The sequence below is a fragment of the Camelus ferus genome, chromosome 13, assembly GCF_009834535.1.
Source record: "Camelus ferus isolate YT-003-E chromosome 13, BCGSAC_Cfer_1.0, whole genome shotgun sequence".
Taxonomy (NCBI): domain Eukaryota; kingdom Metazoa; phylum Chordata; class Mammalia; order Artiodactyla; family Camelidae; genus Camelus; species Camelus ferus.
The window spans coordinates 28,795,396-28,818,658 of NC_045708.1; the positions used below are offsets into that span (position 1 = coordinate 28,795,396).

The following is a 23,263-nucleotide window of genomic DNA, read 5'->3' on the forward strand; positions in this document are numbered from 1 at the left end:
GAGATTGCCAGATTGGATTTTTAAAATACATTCCTACGTGCATCTTCAGACCTTTCTTCTAAGATCACTTAACTTCAAATGCAGTATATCCTGTGGAAGTTCCTTTAGTGAAGGTCTCTTTGAATCTTGCCTGAAGCATAAAGATAGGAAAATGTTTAAAGTAAAAGAACGGAAAAAGAAATACCAGTCCACTACTAATTAAAAGTAAGCAGAGATCACTATATTCACAAAATAGTCTTTGAAATAGAAAGCATTGTTAGAAACAGAAAGGATTTCTGTGTAATAATAAAAGGTTCAATTCACAAGGAATAGATAACAATTCTAAACCAGTGTGCATTTTTTAAAGTCTCAAAATAAATAAAAATTGATAGAATTTGAGAGAAAAAGACAATTCACCATCAGTGCATTAAAAAAAGTCTCCACCAGGTTTCTTTTGTGGAAACTAACCACCTGAATCTAAAATTTATATGAAAATACAAAGGATCTAGAATAACCATGGAAAAAGAAAGAACAAATTTGGAAGGATTAACTTACCAGATTTTAACATTTGTTATGAACTAGAGTAATTAAGACAGTGTGGAATTGATGCAAGATAGACATATAGACCAATGGAATAGAATGCAGAACCCAGAAACAGCCCCACACATTGGTGAAAATGCAGAGCCTAGGATTAAAGGGAGTTTTTAAAATAAAAGAGTGCTGGGACATGGGCTATACATATAGAAAAAAAGTGAAATTGACCCCCTCCCTCACACTGTAACAAAAGTGAATTCTAGGTAGATTGTAAATCTAAATGTGAAGTGCAAAATTATAAATCTTCTAAAGAATATGAAGGAATCCCTTACTGACTGTGGTGAAGGGAAAGCTGAGTTTGAAAGCACTGATCATAAAAAGGAAGACTGATAATGTTGATTACATTAAAATTAAGAACTATTTATCAAAAGATTCCATTAAGAGAGTGGAAAGGCTTTCCACAGAGTAAGGGAAGATACTTGGAACACATGATAAATGGCTTGTATCCAGAATATATGAAGAGCTGCAAAATAAGAAAAAGACAGGCAACCTAATAGAAAAACACAATGTAGACTTGACTAGGCACTTCAAGAGGATACCCAAATGACTAATGAACACATGAAGAGATATCCAGTCTCGTTAGCAATTGGGGAAATACAAATAGAAACCACAGTGAGACACCACTAAACACCTACCAGAATGACTAAAATGAAAAAAGATAATCCAAGTACTGGCAAGTATGTGGAGCAATGGGAACTCTCATACACAGCTGGTGGGAGTGTAAATTGACAGGAAGTACTTCGGAGAATGGTTTAGTATTATCTATTAAGGTATACCCATAACTCAGTAATTATACTCCTAGGTGTACACCGAATAGAAATGCATATACATGAGCATTAAGAGATAAGCACAAGAATGTTTGCGGAAGGAAGCATTCATGAAATCACCAAACCGGAGACAATCCAAATGTCCATCGGCAGAAAAATGGATAAATAAATTGTGCTATATTCATACAATAGAATACTAAACAGCAATGAAAATTATCAAATTACAGTTATATACAACCGCATAGAGGAACCTCACAAACTTAATGTTGAAAACACTTTTCACTATATCATCTGGAAGTATGTTGCAGACATAGTGATGCTTCACTCCTAAATATTTGCGTGTGCACCTTCTAAGAGTGATAAATTCTCCTATATAACCACAATACCATTTTCATACTAAGGAAAATTAATAATAATTTAATATTACCTAAAATTCAGTCCATTTAAAATTTTTGCCAGTTATCCAAAGAATATCTTTTCTTTTTTTTTCTAAACAAGATCCAATCTAGGTTTATGCATTGCATTTGGTTATTATGTGTATTTGATTTCTCTTAGTTTGGAACAATGCCTCCGACTTTCTTCTTCAGGACTTTTACTTTTTAAAGGGCTCAACACAACTGGTAGAAAGTTTTACATTTTGCATCTACCTGGAAACTGGAAAGTAGATCTAGATTCAGATTAAATCTTTTGGCAAGACTATCTCATAATTTGGGGTATATCATATCACACCAGGGAGCGAATAATACCCAGAGGAAGAGGCTTATACAGTCGTTGGAAAAAATATGAGGAATTCATATGAAAATATTGAGTGTTCAATCAAGAAGAGATTTAAAGTCAGGCAGTATTTATTGAAATGTGTGCATCTACCATAGATTTTAGATTTAATGTTCTGGATCCAGCATCTGGGGGTGTTTTTAAGAAACAAAGCTGAAGATTATATTGGCTAATCCTAAAAGCCGAGATGATAGAAATTCCTTTGTATAATGTGGAGAAAAGATTCCAAGACTCAAGGAATTCTGGAATGAATTACCAAATATGTCATCCCACATGCTTGTCTTATAATGTGACATTGGCATTCTTCCATTGAAAGACGGGGTCTGTTTTCTCTCCCTTTGAACGTGAGTAGACCTTCATAACTGCCTTAACCAATAGAATGCAGCAGATATGATGTAGTGTTACTTCTCAGGCTAGGTTATGAAAGAGCAACATGGCTTCTTTGTGGCTCTCGCTCTCTTTCTTGTCCTTCATACCAAGCCAACATATTTGAGAAAGCCCAGGCCACATGGAGAGATCGCATTTGGGTTTCTGGCCAACAGCCCTGGCCAGGCCCACACAGCAATGAATAACCTTCAGATGACCACAGCTCTTTGCCTTCGAGTCTTCAGTTAGGCTCCCAACATCATGGGGCAAGGACAAGCTGTCTGCACTGTGCCCTGTCTGAATTTCTGACTTGGAAACTATGTGAGAGGTTATAAATGATTATTGATGTTTTAAGCAGGAAGTAGTAGGCAATCTATAATATAATCTAAAATCTACAAGGAGTCCTGCCACATTGATGAATTATTTGAGGCATGTTGGGCTGACTTTTTTAAAGGAAGGAATGAGTTGCTGAACTTTCTACCTTCTGTATTAAAAAAGAAGTACTGTACTCGATGAGTCCCTTTGGAATTGTGAGGCACATATACGGTAGTTGGGTGTGTTGGCCCAACAAATTTTGGAGATGACCTGAAAAGCTGCCTAATTCAAGTGGAGCCCACAAGTTTCTTCTTGTTCAGGCTACAGGCACTTCTTCCCTCAGGCCTTACGATTCAGTAGATCAGTAGCAGATCAGGATACTGTATGGACACTCTTACGAGCCCCAATTAAAGAACCACCAAGGAGGCAATTATGGTTTTCAAAGCCATGTACTCTTTGGGAAGTAAATATTTCCCCACCTGGCTTTGGTGTGGATTGGATCCCAGATCACGAGATTCTAGGTGCCATGGGACCAGAGCTGCCTGCCCATCATGAACTGGGTAATAGTCTGTCTGGACCATATCCTTGGAGAACCCTCAATGTCAGTATCTGTAGATCTTTTCTCTTAGCCTGACTGGAGTCGCTGGAGAAGTTTTTTCAAATTCGCTTCCCAGATAGTATTTACCTGGGTGGAAGCATTCTGGGAAAAGGTTAAGAGTCTCAAGTTCAGTGTGTAAATTTTCAGATATCCTTGCCCCATTCCTTCCTCCAATTCCAGCATATTACCCTGCCCTTAACTGTGCTTGGTGGTCTTCATTCAGAGACTCCCCTGATTTCTCTTCTGAGGCTGCTCCTTCAGTCTCCTGCAGACAGGTAAGAAGAGAGTCGCCTGACTGTGGAGTAGCGTAGGAACGCTGGGGGCGTAACAGCTTCTAACAGATTTGCAACCAACATTCTATCTTGAGCATTGCTTTCACTCCACATTGTCAGAGGCAACCAATTTCTTTGCTTTGGGGGGTTGTGTCATGTAAATCAGGTTGCTTCTTGGCTTTCCTCACTGCTCACTTAGGATTCATCCTTTTCAGAACTCTTAAGGCTGTCAACACTCAGCCACCCATTGTCCAGTTGCCAAAATTTTGTTATTTTTCTCCTCTCCATTCAATGTGTCCCTCTGGGTTTATGCCTTTGGTTTTACATCCCTTTTTCCACAGTTATGATGGGATTTTGTGAGGGAGTGGGGCTAAATACATGTGTTCCATCTGCTCGCTTCAACTAGAACTTACAAATCACAAGACAAGGACTAGGAAGGCAGAAAGGCCAGGGGATGAGACCCTTCTTTTGGGGAAGGGTGTAATTTTCCCAGGGAAGGAAGTTATAGGCTAAGAGCCTTAAGTAAAAATGTCACCTGTGGGATGAAGGTTGTGACAACCGTCCTTGTGATGTCCCAAGTGTCAAGTAATTTCTGTTTAAGAGAGTTCAAGTTAATTACAATTATGATTCTGAATTTCCCTGACTCTCTCATGAAAGTTATCATAAAACTGTACAGTCTGGTTTATGAATTTTGTGGGGGCTTAAGGAAAGTAAGATGAAGGCAGCTTTATTCTGTCCCATTGTTTCCCAGGATGGAGAAGGGGCATTAGCTTTGAGTGCCCATCCCCAGGGAAACCAGTAGACCCTGGAGAATTGTTCCAGAGAAGATAAGAGAAAGTAACCTTCTGTTTACTCTCGTGTGTTAGTGAAGGCTGTTCTTTTGAAGAGAAAGAAGGTGCCAGCAAAATTCTGGATTATTTAAGTGGAGTGGCAAGATGATTTACAAACGGAATGTATTCACTGGAGGCAGACACTCAGAGCCAGGGGTGACTGTGACTCTTGAGAGACAATTTTAATTGTTACAATTTATCTTTTTAACTGTTTAATTGAATTAATTTATTCCCACATATAGGAAAGTACACAAATTATAGCTTGGTGAATTGTCCAGGTGTTTCTTTTTAATGTGTACTAGAAGAAATAAAATTGGTACATTAAATATGGACTTTCAAGGAGATTATTGCTTGGGATGAGGGTAACATAGGTTGGTAAGGCACTCACCTTACAAGGACTGCATGAGTCACGGGATCATTGTTCACACAGTGATTTGGGTTCTCTCAGAAACACATCCCAAGACAGGGATTGGAATGCAAGGAGTTTATTTGGGAAACACAGGAAATACCAATAAGGAGTAGGGGAAATGAGACAGGGAAAGGAAAGTAGCCTGTCAAGGGTACACTATTAAGCTAGTTACCTCTGTAGGAGACTGGAGATTAATCTCACTGGATCTCTGGGAAACTACATAATACAAACCTAGTAGTGGGCAGACTGGGCATTGTCCGACCAACTGGCGGGAGTCAATGGTTGAGGGCTGGTGGTGGGGGTGGTGGAAGGATAGTACATGTTAATTCCTTGCCCAGCCACAGAGATAAAGATGCTGGCAGCAGGCATGGCTGGGGCACACTGGAAGGCCTGAAGGATATGCACAGGACACAGACAGCATCAGCTACTGTAATTAAACTTACCACCATAAGTGCTTGGAAGCATGGGTATTATAGACAGTATAGAAGGATTCCTTCTGCATTCTTTTCAGCATTCTTCTGCTGGAAGTTGACAATCATCTGTGATGGAAAATATGTAGAAGTTTCTATAATTGAAAATTGAAATTGGGCCTCACTGTCATTACTGATAATGTTAATTTCCTTTTCACCCTATCACGAAACAGTGGTGAAAATGGTATTTGTAAGGGAGATGGAGATATAGCTCAGTGGTAGAGCATGTGCTTAGCATGTATGAGGTCCTGGGTTCAATCCCCAGTACCTCCTTTTTTAAAGATGGTATTTCTAAAGGATAAGGCTGGACATTGAGATAGAAATGTGAACAATAGGGGTGATCTGAATAAAATGTACTAACTCTGCACAGGGAGAACCCTGGACATGGCAGGTTTAAGATAAACACTGAATAAAGCTGTTAAGATTATCAGTACTATAAGACTGGGTCCCTGAATTCTCCCTTTTTCTTGGGGTCCATGAAGAGATGGGCAATGATTTCTAACAAGTTCTGTTTCATTCAGAAGCTCATTGGTTTTGAATGAAACCATTGAAGAGCAGTGTGTCTTCAAGATGCTGAAATAACTTCATCTTTCTGGATTACGTACACTTTGTAAGCGCATGTGCCTAACTGGCACTGGCTCCAGACAGATCTATCACTTGAAGGATCTAAACACAGTCCTGCAAGGCAAGGTTTAAACCAGTTTTCCGCTCGAAAGATCAAGTACATTAAATTACAGTGTTGTGTAGCTAGAGTGGTGGAGTGTACCTCTTTTAAAACGATAAGTTGGGTTCCTCTTGTTTGAATGATGTGCTGATTAACTTATCTGAACTACTCTCTTAGATTATATTTTGAAGATTATCAAAAGACACTTGAAAGACTTGCTAAAAATGTCTTCATAGGGGTTCTCTGAATCTGATTGCAGCAATGAATAGATAAGAAACCCTCTCTCCAGTATCTTTGATCTTTAATCAAATAACAACACATTTTGAAGATCAAATTCTAGATACTGTATTAGATGTCCTATTGATAAATAATAGTTAATTAAACAAAAATTTCTCAATTTTGGTTAGTTTCTAACTGCACTGGAGATGGAGTTACCTTGCCCTTATACACCAAGAATGCATGTGAATTAGGATTTCCAGTGCTGGATCATACCAAACCTGAAAACGGGGAACCTATTAATATAAAAGCCCACCTTTTTTATTTTTAGTAAGTGACATTAATCCAAATATCTCTCCCCACTTTTAAACTGATAAACAGTTCCATTCTTCACATTGAGAAACTTATTTTGTAGATATGTACTTTTGTAAATTGGCTGGATTTATTATTGTTTCTTTTCATTGTTTTGTTTAAAATTTTAATTTCTTGGATTTAATATTTTTATTATACTTTGTGACATATAATGCTTTCCAATTTACAGTAGAAAAATGTGTTCTGTTTTTCAATACATTTATTAAAATGGAAACGGGAGTTGAGGGTTTCAATACGATGCAACCAACATCATTTGGCATAAATACCCAGTTCAAGCTCAGTGTCATAATAGCCTTCTTTTGGATCATGTTATATTCCTTTTGTTTAATTCATGCACGTTAGGAGTATGGTATGTATTTTTCTCTCTATTCAGATTATCCTCACCAATGTAAGTATGTATATAGTATGTTAATATATTTACATACATATATACACAAACGGACATGTTTGGGGGATAATTATTAGTCTGAATCATATGAAATTGCCTTTGTATATCAAAACTGATTAAATATCAAGTTCACTTGACTTAATTTAAGACTTTCTCGCTTAAAAACATCTCACGGAAATCCCACCAAGTGATGGTATAGCTCTGATTCTTTTTTAAGACCTTTTTTAGAATCTTGGGCGTGGGCCCATCATCAATTATTCAGCAGTTTCCTATTTTCTGCGGTAAAGGCAGTTCTGCAGTAACCATCCCCGTACAGCTGTCCTCTGTAACAATGCCATTTTCCCCGCCAAGGGATCGATTCTCAGAGTAGGGATGTTTTGTCAAAAGAGCATATATGTTTTATTTTAAGAGATATTACCAGGTTGCTTTCCAGAAAGGGGGTACCCGCTTTGACCACCAACATATGGGAATATTCTCTCCCTGGATTCCCGCTTGTAATAGCTGTTATAGTTCTTATTTTTGCCCAGTTTGGGTGTAAAGTGATGTCTCATTATTACCTTTAATTTGCATGTTTGGCTATCTTTTCACATGCTTGTTGACTATTTGGTTTTCTCTTCTGCGAATTATCTAACCATATCCTTTGCCCATTTTCCTGTTGGCCTATTTCTTTTTCTCCCCTCACCTCTACCTCTTTTACATGAGTGAAGCTGACTTGAAATCAGTAGTGGAGATATAGTTCATAGACTGTGAGTGCCCAAGCATTGGTTAGGTTACGTGCATTGTTGGTACTGGATCTGCTGAGTTTAATTACTGTGTTAAATGTCTTAAAAGTTACATAGTGTTTGGATGTTACAATGAAAAAGTTATGATGTACGTAGAAAGGCACAGAAACAGAGTAGCACAAGATGTGATAAAAATCTAAGCCTAAAAATAATCTGAAAATGCTCCTCCACTAAGTATTAAATAAAATTTTATCCTATAAGAAGTAGTGCTTTAATTTAATCACAGCATTTTCCTTTATTAGTAGTACATAAATAATGGTGTGTTTTAAAATAAATGATGTTTTAGAGTCAGTCAAATATATATTTTGTCTGTCATCTGCATTACAAATATCTTTTTCAGATGTGTCTTCTTTCTGTTGACTTTGTTTAAGGGATCTTTTGCCAACAAAAGATTTTAATTTTTATCTAGTCAAGTATCTTGATCAAGTTTTCAGACTCGGTTAAAAGCATTTCTCCCACTGGTAGATTGCATATGTAATCGTTTGTATTTTCCTGCAAGATTTTTGTTCTGTTTTTACATTTAAGGGTCTAATGCAACTGAAATTATTTCTGAATATGGTTTAAGATACGGATCCATTTTTATTTTCTTCCAGATTGATAAATACTAAAATTCTATAGATTTCACTGATTAAGCAATTCATCCATTTCCTGCTGAATTGAGCTACCATCTGTGTCATTTAATAAATTCTCAGATATACTAGAATCTATTTTTGGATTCCCTAGTCTGTTCCATTGTTTTTTTTGCCACTTCTCACACCAGTATCATAATTCTATGGCCAAGATGACTTTTCAGTATGTTGTGATACCTGGCAAGGCAAGTCTCCCATAATTGTTCTTTTCTTTACTTTTCTTGTCTCTTCTTGGACCCTTATTCTTGCATGTAAATTTTAAGATTTTTTTAAACTTTTTTTTTGTTGAGTTACAGTCATTTTACAATGTTGTGTCAAATTCCAGTGTAGAGCACAATTTTTCAGTTATACGTGAACATACGTATATTCATTGTTACATTTTTTTTCGCTGTGAACTACCACAAGATCTTGTATATATTTCCCTGTGCTACACAGTAAGATCTTTTTATCTAGTTCCAAAGTCAAAGTGAAACCCTGTTGAAATTTTTTAAAATCTTTTTTTAATTCTTTTTTTGGGGGGGTAATTAGGTTTATTTATTTCTTTATTTTTTAGAGGAGGTGCTGGGGATTAAACCCAGGACCTCCTGCATGCTAAGCATGTGCTCTACCACTTGAGCTGCACCCTCCTCCTGTTGAAATTTTAATAGGAATTGTAACAAAGCTTTATATTATTTGATAGTTATGTTATCAAATCTTCCTCAAATATTATAAGCTTTAACATTTATTCGAATCTTGTTTTATGACTTTTAATAATTTTTATTTTCATTTTCTTCATCTACATTTTCTTATTATTAAATTTATTCTGAATAATTTTAGCTTCTCATTGCTATTAGGGTTGGAATATTATTTTAATTATTATGCCTCTATAATACAAGATAATAGGGCAAATTATACCCATTATATACAATTATATTGGTAGGTCAAATCTGACTGTATAATTGTTGAAAGTTTTATTGGCCTTTCTGGAATATTTACCATTCCAGGTCAACTTTAGAGTCATTTAATTTAGTTTTTTTTTGAAAGTTGAGATTTTGATTGGGGAGCATTAAAGTGGAAGAAGAGTGATGTATTTAGAATGTTCTATTTCAATCCATAAATATGGTGTATGTCACTATTGTCTCCATTTAAATCAGCAAACTTTTGGTGTGGTTTTATATATAATGTCTTGCATAATTCTTATTGTTTATTCTTAGCAATATTTTTCCAGGAGCACTCATGCACCAATACCTAAACCCTACCATTAGCATTTTACTGTATTTTATGCTGTGTTTTTGTTGAGTAGTGGGTAGGAGTACAGACTGCCTGGATCCACTATTTGCGAGCTGTATGATGCAAGGCAAGTTATTTAACTTCTCCAAACCTCAGTTTTCTTATCTGTAAAGTGGGAATGATAATAGTATTTGCCTCAAGGTGTTGTTAAGAGGACTAAATTGATTAAAATACGTTGTGCATTTAAAAAGAAACCTTCATACTCTGTAAATACTATATGCTAGTATATTAGTCTGCTTGGGCTGCTATAACAAAATATCAAAGCTTTCTGTGGCTTAAACAACATAAATTTATTTTCTCATAGTTCTGAAGGCTGGAAGTCCCAGATCAAGATCTGGAAGGGTCAGTTTGTGGTAAGGGCTCTTTTTTCCTGGTTTGTACATGGTGATTTCTTGCTAAATCTTCACATGACTTTTCCTCAGTGTCTGCCTTCAGAGAGGTATTGAGCCTTCTGGTGTCTCTTCTTAAAAGGACACAAATCCTTTGGGTTTAGGGCCCATTCTTAGGACCTGTTAATCTTAAATACAGACAATCCCCAACTTACGATTTTTCCAACTTTAGGATGGTGTGAAAGGGATATGCATTCAGTAGAAACCATACTTTAAATTTTGAATTTTGATCTTTTCCCAGGCTAGCAATGTTGAGTATGATACTCTCGCATGATGCTGGGTGGTGGCAGTGAGCCTCAGTTCCCAGTCAGCCATGATCACAAGGGCAAAACAATACACTTTACAACCATTTTGTGCCCAGACAAGCATTCTGTTCTTCACTTTCAGTACACTATTCAGTACATTACAAGATATGCAACTCTTTATTATAAAATAGGCTTTCTCTTAGATGATTTTGCCCAACTGTAGGGTAATGTAAGCTTTCTGAGCATATTTAAGGCGGGCTAGGCTAAGATTTTCAGTAGGTGTATTAAATGCATTTTTGACTTACGATATTTTCAATTTACTACGAGTTTATCCAAATGTAACCTCATCATAAGTCCAGGAAGATCTGTACTTCCTTACTACAAATACTAAATATAGCTACACTAGGGATTAGGGCTTCAACATATGAATTTGGGGGGCTGGATGTGGGAGACACAAACATTCAGTTCGTAACAGCTAGCGATCACAGTTTTATTCCATTTTCTAAATTGTTATTTTTGTAAGCTATTGATGTAGAAGAGAAAACAGCATTACAGTATAATCATTTTTTTGCAAAAAAATTAAAATGCATGAAAAAACAAAAACATAAATGGTGTGTGTGAGTGAGTCTGTGCGTGTGCGTGTAGATAGGTACATTTGTGCAGCAAATGTTAGCAATGCTTACTCTGCCTGGTGAGATTATAGGTCATAATTTGTATTTTGTGGCATTTCAGAAATATAAGGAAAGCAATTAACGTAAGAATTAATTGAACAGTAGAACAAAAAACAACCCGATCATGGTATTCTTTTACTGAAAACACTTGACTATATTGCACTTTCAGTCTTTTCCACGTTCATATTACGTGAAAGTGGCATAGATTCTTTTAAAACAAGCAATGTTGTTTCGACCGAAAAAAAAAAGTTTCCCTTTGTCAAGGGTTTCAAGTCTCCCCACGGAAACATTTACACGTCAATTCCTGGCAGAGGAGAACTGGTTCTCTTCAGTAGTGTCCGGTGGGGACGACGACACAGCCTCCAACACCTTCCGCAGGAGCGGCTGCCTCACCTGGGTTCGGCCCCCCGTTGCGGGCAAACCCAGAGAGTCGGGACCGCCGAGCGCGCATCCCGGGAGGCGCCTGGCGGCGGGCGGGCTACCCCGGAGGACGCTGGGAACCGCGAGCGGAGGCTGCTACCGCGCACGCGCAAAGGCCGGGCTGCGCTACTTCGGAGCATTTCGTCGCAGTGCGGAGACCCGCCCGCAGAGGCGAGAGGGCGAAGGTGTGTGGTACAGGCAGGTGAGAGGGGTGAACGGGGCCTCTCTTGGTCTGGGGAGGGGACGAACCGGGAAGCGCCACCTCCGCCCGGCCCGCCATCTCCCGTGGCGCGCGGTGCGCTCCGCGCCCCAGAGTCGGGCTCAGACAAAGGCTGCGAGGGCTGGGACCGGCCGGTCCAGCCCTGGAGAAAGGTTTATCTTTCCGTTTAAGGAGGAGGAAACGGGGTAAGAGGGGTTATGCGATTTGCCACAGCCAACTAGTGAAGGAGCTGGGATTCAAACCCAGATCCTTCTTGATTACAAATCTCAGACTACTTTAAATATAGTACTGCCTGAAACAAAGAATTGGGTTTTATTTGTCTCTTTACGCTTCACGACACCAGCATAGTGTTTCAGACCATGTAAACTGTGTATATCCACTGTCTCTGTGTATCTTTTGTAGAAAAAACTTTTCAGTGATTGGTGCAAGTTCTAGAATTCTGACCATGTGAGTGAACTTTCTGGATCCTTTTGCTGACTCTTGATGTTTTCTAATTAGCATCGTCAGGGGACTGTAGAGGTCCCCTGACCTGGAGCTTCCACCTGCCTGCTGAGGAGATAGATGGAACTCAAGAATGGGAGATATTCCTTGAGAGCCTGGAGAGTAAAAGGTCCAGACTCCCGATTTTGGCATTGTATGTTCCCAGGGTTCCTGAGAGTGGAGGACACCTGTGCATCTGTGAAACCTCCCATCACAGTTTCCAGCAGTTTCCTCGTCAAAGTGGACAAGCCAAGGCAGGACTCTCTGCCTTGTGGGCTGCACCAGAGTTCTCCAGAAAGGAACACTGAAGCCATCATGCTCCAGCAGCTCCTGATCACCCTGCCCACCGAGGCCAGCACCTGGGTGAAGTTGCACCATCCAGAGAAGGCCAAGGAGGGGGCACCTGTGTGGGAGGATGTGATGAAGATATTTGAAGAAGGTGAGAATAGATTGCTGGGTGGGAGGCAGGAAAAGCAGCATCCTCTAGTGTGGGAAGGAAAGTAGACACTGGAGCAGAAGCATCTCTTGGGGGAGACAATTGGGTAAAAGATCTCTGGAGTTACTTGATTATTACTTCTGGCCTGGTGTTTTCCATAGTGGTGGTTAGCTCAACCTAAAACCAGTATTTCAGTGTCATGACTGTGTATGTTATTTCTTTTTATCTTCCCCATGGCTGTGTGGGGCTGGGAGGACTTGCTTGATTTTCCTGATATTACAGTGAAGAAATGTGAATCAAATGAGTGACCTGTCCAGGTGCCTGGTGGGTAGGTCCGAAGTAGAAGGCAGCAAGGAAAGTACCAAGTGAGCCTGGAGTATCTTGTGCTAGAAAAGTAAAGAACTCAAAGACTAATGGACGTGTACCAGAAGGATGCAACAGCCCAGTTCAAACTTGGGACAGTTTAAGTGTCCAGATTGATTGTAACATCTTGAGTAAATAACATTCCGTAAGTCCATGATAACACTTAAAATTAAGAAGCAGGGAAAAATTCATGCCAACATTAGAAGTGGCTAATACACTGATTTATCACTTTGAAAATAGATTATTATGGGAATGAAGGATGCAGCATTTACCTTGCTTTTTAGATAATTTTCAGAAAATACCTGCTAATAATAAATGTAGAAGGAATGATGGAATATTTTACTGTAAGTGAAATAACTGGAAGGTTGTTGGGGAACAAAATATTCACATGGTGTCAAAGTATTGGCCCCACAAATCACTTGCTAAATGCCAGGGAAAGAACATACTTTTCCAACCGCAAGATCTGGTGGTCACTATCTTAACCAAGTGTCCCAGTGATGGGATAACCTGACTGTTTGAGCCTTCTGGGTCATATAATGTAAAGCACATGGTATCACCCATGAAGTATCCCTGTTTAAAGTGTTTAGCCTGATACAAATTAAACTTAAAGGCCTAAGTTCTGGTTTAAAGAAATTACAGGGATGGAGAAGTAAGATAAACCCACCATGAGGATATAGTAAGATGGTGCTGGTCTCTTAAAAAGCCAATGTCATGAAAAAAAAAAAAGGAAGTACTATCTAGAGTAAGAGAGACTTTGAATAACAACCCCTTTAACTGTATGAGCCTCGATTGGCTCCTAGTTTGGATAAAATCCAGAATAAAAGACAGTTTGGAAACAGTTGAAGAAATCTGAATACGGACTGAATATTTAGATGATACTATGGAATTATTGTTAACTCTCTGAAGTATGATAAATGTTTTTATGGTTATGCAGAAGATTCTTTGAAGTATTTAGGGAGGAAGTATCATGATGTCTGCAATGTTGAAGTGGTTCAGAAAAAAAAATACAGGTAGATGAAGCACATATGGCAAATGTTAATGATCGTTGAACGTAGGTAGTAGATATGTGGCTGTTCAATATCATGATAAAAAGTTAGGGGAAAAACACAAGGACAGTAATTCGTGTGCCTTAGTTACTAGTTCATATTTTTAATGCCTCAAATTCAGCCAGTGTTTCTTGAATTCTAGCAGCCTGGCAGGGTATTAAGCTTAACTTAAGCAGATGGGAAAAAATGAACCAGATATAATTTCTATGCATTTACTCATGCTAATAATACTCAATTGGGGGAGATAATTATAAAAATAAACATAATAGGAGGTAGCCTGTTTTAGATACCAGAGTGGAGATAAAAACCCAGCTTTACAGGGATACAAGGGAGAGGAAGCTTTCTTCTCATTAAGGGGGTCTGAAAAAGCTTCACTTGAACTGGTCTAGAAGGATATCTCAGTTTTTCACTGAGTAGGGTTTGGGGTAAAGTACTGAGATGGTTGCCATAGGTCAAGTATAGTCAAAGAATGGTGAATAGGATTATGCGGTGGGTGTGTCCAGTGCGTAAAGGATGGTGTTTAGAGGCAGGTAATACTTGGAGAAGCAGCTTTGGACTGGTTGTAGAGGATCTTGAAGTTTATGGTAAAGTGCTTGGATTTTTCTTTCTTGTAAATGGAAAACGTCTGAGGATTTTTGAACAAAGGAATGTCCTGATAGGTCTGTGCTTTTGGACCAGCATTGGCCATTGGGAAACATTCATCCCCCAATCAGTGCCCTGCAGCTCCTCCTCACCATGGAGGCTCCAGTCTGCTCTTGCGTTACTCTCAATGTCCCTCTTTGTGAAATGTGTGAGATAGGAGTGGGTCTGCAGGCAGCTTTTCTATTTGGGGGTTTGGGAAGATACAAACCTCATAGCTCTTTTCCTTCCTCAGCTCTGCCATCGCAGGATGCTGATGAGACCCAGAGAGAATGTTTTGAGGATGAGGTGACCTCTGGGTCCCTAACAGCAGAACCCCAGGTGGGTTGGAATATCCTGTAACTTTCTGGAAGTTGTTTCTCAGATTTTTAAGGGCCCTGGACTTTTAATTTTCTTTGACTCGACTTCCTGGATTAGATTTTCTTAGCTTGTTCAAAACCAAGCTGTGTGAATTGATTTCACAGATAATTTCCACCATTGGTAGTAACCTTCTTCAGGAACCCTCTTGTTTCTAGCAAACCTCTAGCCATTAATCCAGCAAATTTACAAGTCATGTTGAGTGTGTTTGTGTGTGTGTGTGTGTGTGTGTGTGTGTGTGTGTATAAAAGTATATAATGTAGTTCTTGCCCTTAAACCTCTCCGGATGTCCTCCAGGGGAAAAACAAACATTGTAAAACATTTTTAAAGCAACCTTTTAAAAAGAACAGAGTGAGATTCTGATATTCTTGGAGCTGTATACACTTCATTAATGACCTTTAAAAGAGGATTTTTGGTCATGTTCCTGGAGCAGAATTGTAGATGAATAGAAAAGTGAGTAGAGAAGCTACTGGCAGGTCACAAAGGGCGCAAACTAAATCAGCTGAGCAGACAAGGAAGGGAAACTTCCAAGGGCGGCCCAATAGTGTCTGTGTATCATAAATGAGCTCATCAGAAGACAGTAGCACTGGCAGCAGGCAAAGCTCTGCACAAGCAAATCCCAGAAGCATAGGGAAACTCAAGAGAATTACAGAGAAATCAGAGAAAACTGATATAGAAGGAGATATTCTTAGAGATGGATGCCAGTGTTAGCCCAATAGGCCTGAACTACACTCCAGAATTATTTACAATACATAAAAAGCATTAAAATAGTCTCCATCCTTAAGGAATTTGTTCTTATCTCAGCCTTCTGGCTCCTGGGTTCTCTTCACATTTGGTAACGTTTAAAAAAATAACTGTCTAATGGTTATTTAATTTGTGTAGATTGTTCATAACTGGCTCTTATATTTCACAATACAGTGTCTGCCTTGGTCAAAGGAACTTCCTTACTAGGTGGAAGTCACGCCCTCTCCAAAAATGTGCTGTTCTCGCCTACTTTTCTTACTAACAGAAATGCCGAGCCCACGGTCTTTTACCCATACTGAAATATTCTCATTTTAACCAGTTCTTTCAGCCCCACCAGGGTCCTTATCTTCTCTTGTGGCCTTAGCCCCTTTTGGACTTACCCCTTTCTCAAGTTTTCCTAATCTTTATTGTCCTTAATCTAAATTACTGTATACTGTTCTGTCACCTTCCTTCATAGAGTTCATGAGTATTTTGCCTTCAGCCAAATTGTAAGTTGAAAAAGACAACTTATACACTCCCTGCATTGTTTTGTAACCTCCAGCAGAGAATCAGCCGAACAGCTTTCAAGAGGGTGGCCAGAGAAACTTGGCTAGAGTCTCTTAGCATCTCGACAAGTTTAGACCAACTTCCTGAACTCTGGCTGAAAGGGAACATGTTTGGTGTTCTAGGAACTGTTGACCTTCAAGGACATATGTGTGGACTTCACCCAGGAGGAGTGGAAGCAGCTGGCCCCTTCTCACCGGAATCTGTACCGGGAGGTGATGCTGGAGAACTATGGGCACCTGGTCTCAGTGGGTAAGGATTGGGCTCCCTTTGTAACTAGAACCTGCCTATTGGAATAAAAATCTTTATTTCTAAGCTAAGTGCTATGCTTGGGCTTTGGGTTCTGTGTTAGAGATTTCTGGTTCCTTCTGAATAGCAAGTCAGGAATCCTGTGGTCTTCTCTGCCCTGGTCTTTCTGCTCTACCCTTCAGAAGGCCTGAAAGACAAAGAAAATTCTTGGGATGCCTCTTTGACCTCAGCACATGCAGTTTTTTCTTCTCCATGAGCAGGATGTCAGCTTTCCAAACCTGGTGTGATTTCCCAGTTGGAGAAAGGAGAGGAGCCATGGCTGACGGAGAGAGAGGTTTCAGGAGGTCCGAGTCCAGGTAAGAGCAAGGCAGGCAGGGCCTTTGTCATGTTTGCCAGAGAGCTCTGCTTAAAAGCTTCTGCAGGCCATGGGGGTGGCTGAGGCCACCTGGGTGAGACTCACAAGAAACCTGATTAGCACTCTGTCCCTGCTTTCCTGCACTTGCCTCTTCTCGTTAGTTTCTCTGGAGTCAGAGGAAAAGAGATGCCTTTCTCATCAGGGTTAGCTGCCTTCACCATCTCTCCTGACCTGACTTTTGTGGTTTCCTTGCTTTTCCCCAGGTTCCAAACCTTACCCTGATAATGGTTTCTTTCTCCTGTACATTCAGATATTCATGGATCTCTCCTCATTAAAGACAGCACCCTTCCCTGGAATCTCAAGTTGTTTTATCATGGCTTTCGCTTTCTCTGATGATTCCATTTAAATTTTTTTTTCCTAAATCTTATTCTGTGCTCATAGCTTCAATTCCAACACTCTTTCAAACTTGTGCCATTTAACTTTTATATCAGATAATTTATGACAGTCAGAAATCACTGCCGAGTTCCTTCTTACCAAATTCAATGGCTTTTAACAGTCTTCTTCAGCTTCTAGGAACAGTAATTATGACAGCTCTTTTCCAGGCTGGCTTCTGTGAGTTCTGAGCCTTCTTTAACCCCATCTTGCAAAAGGAAAAGAAGGCTCTTAGGTTAAGAAATCTGTCCATGATCCATTTAGCTGCTACTTGGTGCAGTCAGTATTTGAATTCTAATCATCCTAGCTCCATGGTTCACGGTCTTATGGCGCTATTCTGCAGTGCAGCATTAGGTTATACAGACTTCACTACCTTCTTGGCATCTTTTTTTCTACCAGCTAGTTTAATAATTTTTGTCCCCTCTCTTATTGCTTTTTCAGTGCTTCTCATCAGTATCCTTTTTAATGCAGATATATCATTTATGCCTCTGTTAGGACAGGCTGAACTACTGTAGTAAATAGACTCTAAGGTTTGGCTCAAACAAAATAGGAATTTCTCTCTCGTGTACTGGTCTGGGGAATTGTTTAGTGCAATGGACAATTCTTTTCCACCTGGCAATTCAGGGACAGAGATTCCTTCCATATGGTGGCTCCACCATCACCTAGGGCTGCAATATCGTCTAAGATTAGCCAGCAGTAGGGAAAAAAGGCTTATTGGGGAGGCTTTTAGGGGCCAGCCTGGAATGGTTCATGTCGCTTTGCCCTCTCATTCACTTCATGGGGGAGGAGCGATTTCAGCGGACAACCCGCGGCCCCTCCCACTACCCCTGAGGGGCCTCTGTCTTTCACGCTGTTCCTCTGTTTCTGTACCATCTCCCACAAATGCACAGTAATGGTTTCAGCTATCCCTTTGACACCTGTCTTCTTCATATTTTCCTCTTTGTCTTATCCATTCATATGAACTCTATTCCTGCATGTCCCTGGTGTTTGGGGCATCTCTATATAAATGTTGTCACTTCAAATCCAGTAGATCCAAAAAAAGAAGCTTTTTTCTCTCCCAAACAAAGTTCTCATCCTGAGTCCTCCTGTTCTCTCAGCCTCTGAGACTGGAAATCATGGTATCAAGAATGTATCATGCTTTCTGCTCTGTTTTCGCCTCATTCCCAGTGGTTCCTTCTTTAATATTACCTGCTAGACAGTGTCTACATCTCCATGGATAACATTGCTAAGCCAGTCCCCATCATCTCATGCCAATCACTGTAATTTCTAGTTGCATTTATTGATGTCTTATTTTCTTTTTCTGAATCATTTTGAATGTTACTGCCAGATTTGACCACATGAAATATTGCATTTATCTTGTTCTTACCCTAAAAGAAAAGTCAAGTAACTCCTTATTCCCTGTAGTAAGTGATCTAAATATCTTTACTTGCTTTTTAAGTTTACTCCAAAACTTATCCAGCTATTACTGAGTAATTTATGGGCTATTACTAAAATGAGGTTAGAAATCCTGGGGAATAAGGTTTTGCTGTGAATGGGAAACATCTTAGGATGGCATGGTCCAGAATGGTTGGATAGGACTAGAGGGTAAAAATCCAGGACACTCCCTCTTCCAAAATTGTTGTCTCATGTATACTATAGACAGAATATATATTCTCTATCCTTTAAGATTTTACAGTGTAATCAGTTTTTTGTCACAAATTAAGAAGCCATTTTTCATCTCTTATGTAGGCAAAAATTATGAAGGTTGATAAAATCCAGTGAGTTTTCAGGAAAAGGCACCCATATTCACTGAGAATACACATATTTATAACTCAATACATCCTCTTTCATAAATCATATGAAATATTGACAGACAAGTATACAAATTTATGTATAATGAATGATAAAGTGAAAACTCTGAGACAGCCTAAGTATTTTTCAGTAAGGAAAAGTCAAAATAATGTATCTATAAGTGGAATGCAATACAGTTGTTAAAAAGAATGAGATAAATCTAAATGTGCAGACATGGGAGGAAGCCCATATGATATAGTTGAGTTAAAACAAAACAAAACAAAACAGATGCAGAACAGTGTGCATTCCATGATCCCCCTTTTTTTGTAGAAATGTATATCACCATTTATATACAAATTCACACCTTTACATATACATATTGTTGGGAAATGTGTGAACAAATGCATTTCAAAATCCTAAGAGACTGGAAGGAATGGGGATGAGATTGAGAGAGGCTATCCCTTTTTAGTAAATGTATTACTTTTATATAATGTTTTATTTTAACATGCAAAAACTATAGATGAAGACTTGAATTTTTTTAATAAAGAAAATTTTGTCATAGAAATATGAGCTTGAGATGATATGGTGTTAGAATCTTTATCTCTGTCTTATCTCTTGATATTTGCCCGTACAGTACTGCTAGGATTCTTCTTAGTCCATTTCCTCTTGCAGTTCACATGGATGAACTCCTCCCAGTTTCTTAAAGTCACTTCACTTTTAACAGCTTCTTTCCTTTGACCATTCCTTTACTTTTGTATCAGCTCTCTGGTGGCAAGATCATATTTGAAGACAGCCCAAGCCTCCTGTGTCTAGTATATGTTATTTTTTCCCCTCCTGTTCTCAGAACGGCCACTTATTTTTTCAAGGGCAGTGAATATGGGTCATTTATATTTTTTAATTTCTTTTAGACTTGGAGAGCAAAACAGAAACCAAAGGGTCAACTTTAAAGAATGACATTTCATGGGAAGAATTACACCATGGCTTGATGATGGAAAGGTCCACAAGAGGAAGCACCTTGATTTCCACATTGGGAAGAGTCTCCAAATGTCATAAGTTAGAAAACCACCAGGAGAACCAAGGAATGGATGAGGGGCAAATCCCCTTGATCCACAAGAAAACACTCACTCAGGAGAGAGGCCAAGAACCTAACAAATTTGAGAAAAGTATTAATGTGAGCTCAAAAGTTGTTCCCGGACCAATAGGTCCTTCAAGAAGAAGACACCGTAAATATGACCTATCTGGAAAGAAAAATAGATACAATTTAGATTTGATTAATCATTCAAGGAGTTATACAAGGATGAAAACCTTTGAATGTAGTATTTGTGAAAAAATCTTCAAACAGCTCATTCATCTTACAGAACATATGAGAATTCATACTGGAGAGAAACCTTTCAGATGCAAGGAGTGTGGAAAAGCCTTTAGCCAGAGTTCATCCCTTATTCCACATCAGAGAATCCACACTGGTGAGAAACCCTACGAGTGTAAGGAATGCGGGAAAACCTTCAGACATCCATCATCTCTTACTCAACATGTTAGAATTCATACTGGGGAGAAGCCCTATGAATGTGGTGTATGTGAGAAAGCATTCAGCCAGAGCATTGGGCTGATCCAGCATCTGAGAACTCATGTCAGAGAGAAGACTTTTACATGCAAAGACTGTGGAAAAGCATTTTTTCAGATTAGACACCTTAGGCAACATGAGATTATTCATAGTGGTGTGAAACCTTATATTTGTAATGTGTGCAGTAAAACCTTCAGTCACAGCACATACCTAACTCAGCACCAGAGAACTCATACTGGGGAAAGACCATATAAATGTAAGGAATGTGGGAAAGCCTTTAGCCAGAGAATACATCTTTCTATCCATCAAAGAGTCCATACTGGAGTGAAGCCTTATGAATGCAGTCATTGTGGGAAAGCCTTTAGGCATGATTCATCCTTTGCCAAACATCAGAGGATTCATACTGGAGAAAAACCGTATGATTGTAATGAATGTGGAAAAGCCTTCAGCTGTAGTTCATCACTTATTCGACACTGCAAAACACATTTAAGAAATACCTTCAGCAATGATGTATGAAATATGTTCAACATCAGAAAATCCCCAAATTGGAGTAAAAGCCTCTAAATCAGTGGTTTTCTGACTTTTGGATTTCAAGAACCAATAATTATTTTTACTGATTTGATCCGCTATTACAACTTTTAAATTTTGCCACATTTTTTTAGAAAAGATTTTGCCAGCATTGTTTCAGAAAAGAAAGGGCATTGTAATACTTAAAACTATAGGAAAGATATAATCATGGAGAACTGTCCTTTACACTGAATTAAATCAGCTTTATGAAAATCTCCCCAGATTGTCTTTATTTTTCTCATGTCACTGTGGGCCAGTGAAATCATCATGGCAGGTCAGTGATCTGTGGATTGGCTTTGAGAATCACTGTTTTAAATATCCCTTTAATGAATCAAAATATATCATAATTTTTATTAGAGCCCTTTATATGGCTAGAAGAGGTATAAATTAAAATGTCAATTGTCTCATTTCTAGAACAAATAATGTTAAAGGGAGTTTTCTAGACTTGATAGATAACCTACTATACATGAAGTACTTAAATTTTACGGTTTCTAGTAGAGAGGAATTGGCAAACTTTTTCTGCAAAGGGCCAGATAGTAAATATGTTAGGTTTTATGTGCCATATGGCCTCTGTCAGTACTGCTCACCTCTACTGTTTCAATGTAAAAGCACCTAGAGACAGTGTATAAACCAGGGCATCTCAGCCTTGGCACTGCTGATAATTGGGACCAGATGCTTTGTTATGGGCAGCTGTCCTGTGCTTTTTAGGGTGTTTAGCAGTATCCCTGGCTACTAGATATTAGTAGTCCTCCCACCAATTGTGACAACCAAAAATTTTCCCAGACATTGCTAGCCCCCTGTGGGGCAAGACAGTTTCTAGCTGAGAAACACTGACGTAAATGAATGGGTGTATCTGTGTTCCAATGAACTTTATTTAAAAGACAGGTGTTGGGTTGCATTTAGTCTGAGGGTTGTAGTTTGCCACTCCTGCTATAGAACATGTAAGATGACTGGTGTTGACAATAGATTATCAGTTAATGTCAAATTAGTATGTTCATTTATATCGTAAGTCTTATTTCCTTATCAATCCCTTTTTGTGGCAAAAAGTTTCTTAAAATCACAATTGTAATGTCATTGTGGAAACCTGTGAATTATTTATGGAGATATTTACGTAGACTTCAGTTCATAATGATTTTTTGTTGTTGTTCATCCACAAGTGCTTTGGGATATGTCTCTAAAAGATAACCACTCTTTTAAGACTTAACCACAGTGCTGTTATTACACCTTAAAAAATTAGGCCAGAATACCTTAATACATATTTATGCCTTTTTAAAGATAGATGTATTGAGATTGGTGGCTGCCATTTTAATTGTTTTTAATTTTCCACTTGCCAAGTGTGCAGGATTAGATTCAAATGTGCTTTCTGTTGAGTGGGAGGGTCTTTCAGATAACCCCCAGAGAAACACATCTATTGGCCCACCAAAGAGGCCCAAGGAGAAGGTGACTACAGGGGTCAAACTGAGGCAGGGAAGTGAGAGAGGGAGTGGAGGAGTTAACTCTTAGTACCTCACTGTATTGATAAATATTGTGTCCTTTAAACATAACTGGAGATTGGTCAAGTTCAACTTCTTACTCTTAAATGGCAGAACAAACAATTCAACTGCCTGTGCATTGTGTGAACTATCAAAAGTAAAGCTATTAATCCAGAATATATATACCATTATCCCTAAATTTTTCCTATTAGTATATTTTTTAAAAAATTCTACACTGGCCTCTAACTCCTAAGTTTCTTTGATTTTGATGGGCAGAAGGACAGAGTGGGGATGCACACTGTTTCTTGTATATACAGTCTTCCATGTCTCTGTGGTCTTAGATTTCCCAAGAATTTGGGTTTCTCTGATTGCTTCTTTTAGTGACAGCCATGACCATTACTTTTCTCTGTCTACCGTCTGTGCCTCAGTGATCTCATGTCTTATGGCTTAAAATGTCACCTTTATTTAAATGCCAAATTCGCATCTCTAGCCCAGATCTCCCTTCTGAACTCCAGCCTGATCCTGCCATCAAGCCTTTGCACTAGCTGTTCCTTTTCATAGTATACCCTTCTCTTCTCATCTTTGCTCAAATCTTGTCTTTTCACTGATG

The 23,263-nt window shown here is 38.9% G+C and overlaps 1 protein-coding gene across 3 annotated transcripts; it reads left to right on the forward strand.

Moving 5' to 3' along the window:
* Positions 1–11,267: 11,267 nt before the first annotated feature.
* ZFP69B (ZFP69 zinc finger protein B) lies at positions 11,268–22,065 on the forward strand. Of its 3 annotated transcripts, none has more exons than XM_014566556.2 (6): positions 11,268–11,621; positions 12,286–12,558; positions 14,839–14,924; positions 16,373–16,499; positions 16,757–16,852; positions 19,962–22,065. In XM_014566556.2, the coding sequence occupies exons 2-6, from the start codon at positions 12,435–12,437 to the stop codon at positions 21,128–21,130; spliced, it is 1,602 nt and encodes a 533-aa protein (XP_014422042.1). In that variant the 5' UTR covers positions 11,268–11,621; positions 12,286–12,434; the 3' UTR covers positions 21,131–22,065. The 3 variants fall into 3 exon arrangements, with proteins under 3 accessions (XP_014422042.1, XP_032349823.1, XP_014422049.1); XM_032493932.1 differs by having other exon boundaries at positions 11,268–11,604; XM_014566563.2 differs by lacking the exons at positions 11,268–11,621; positions 14,839–14,924 and having other exon boundaries at positions 12,423–12,558.
* Positions 22,066–23,263: the final 1,198 nt, after the last annotated feature.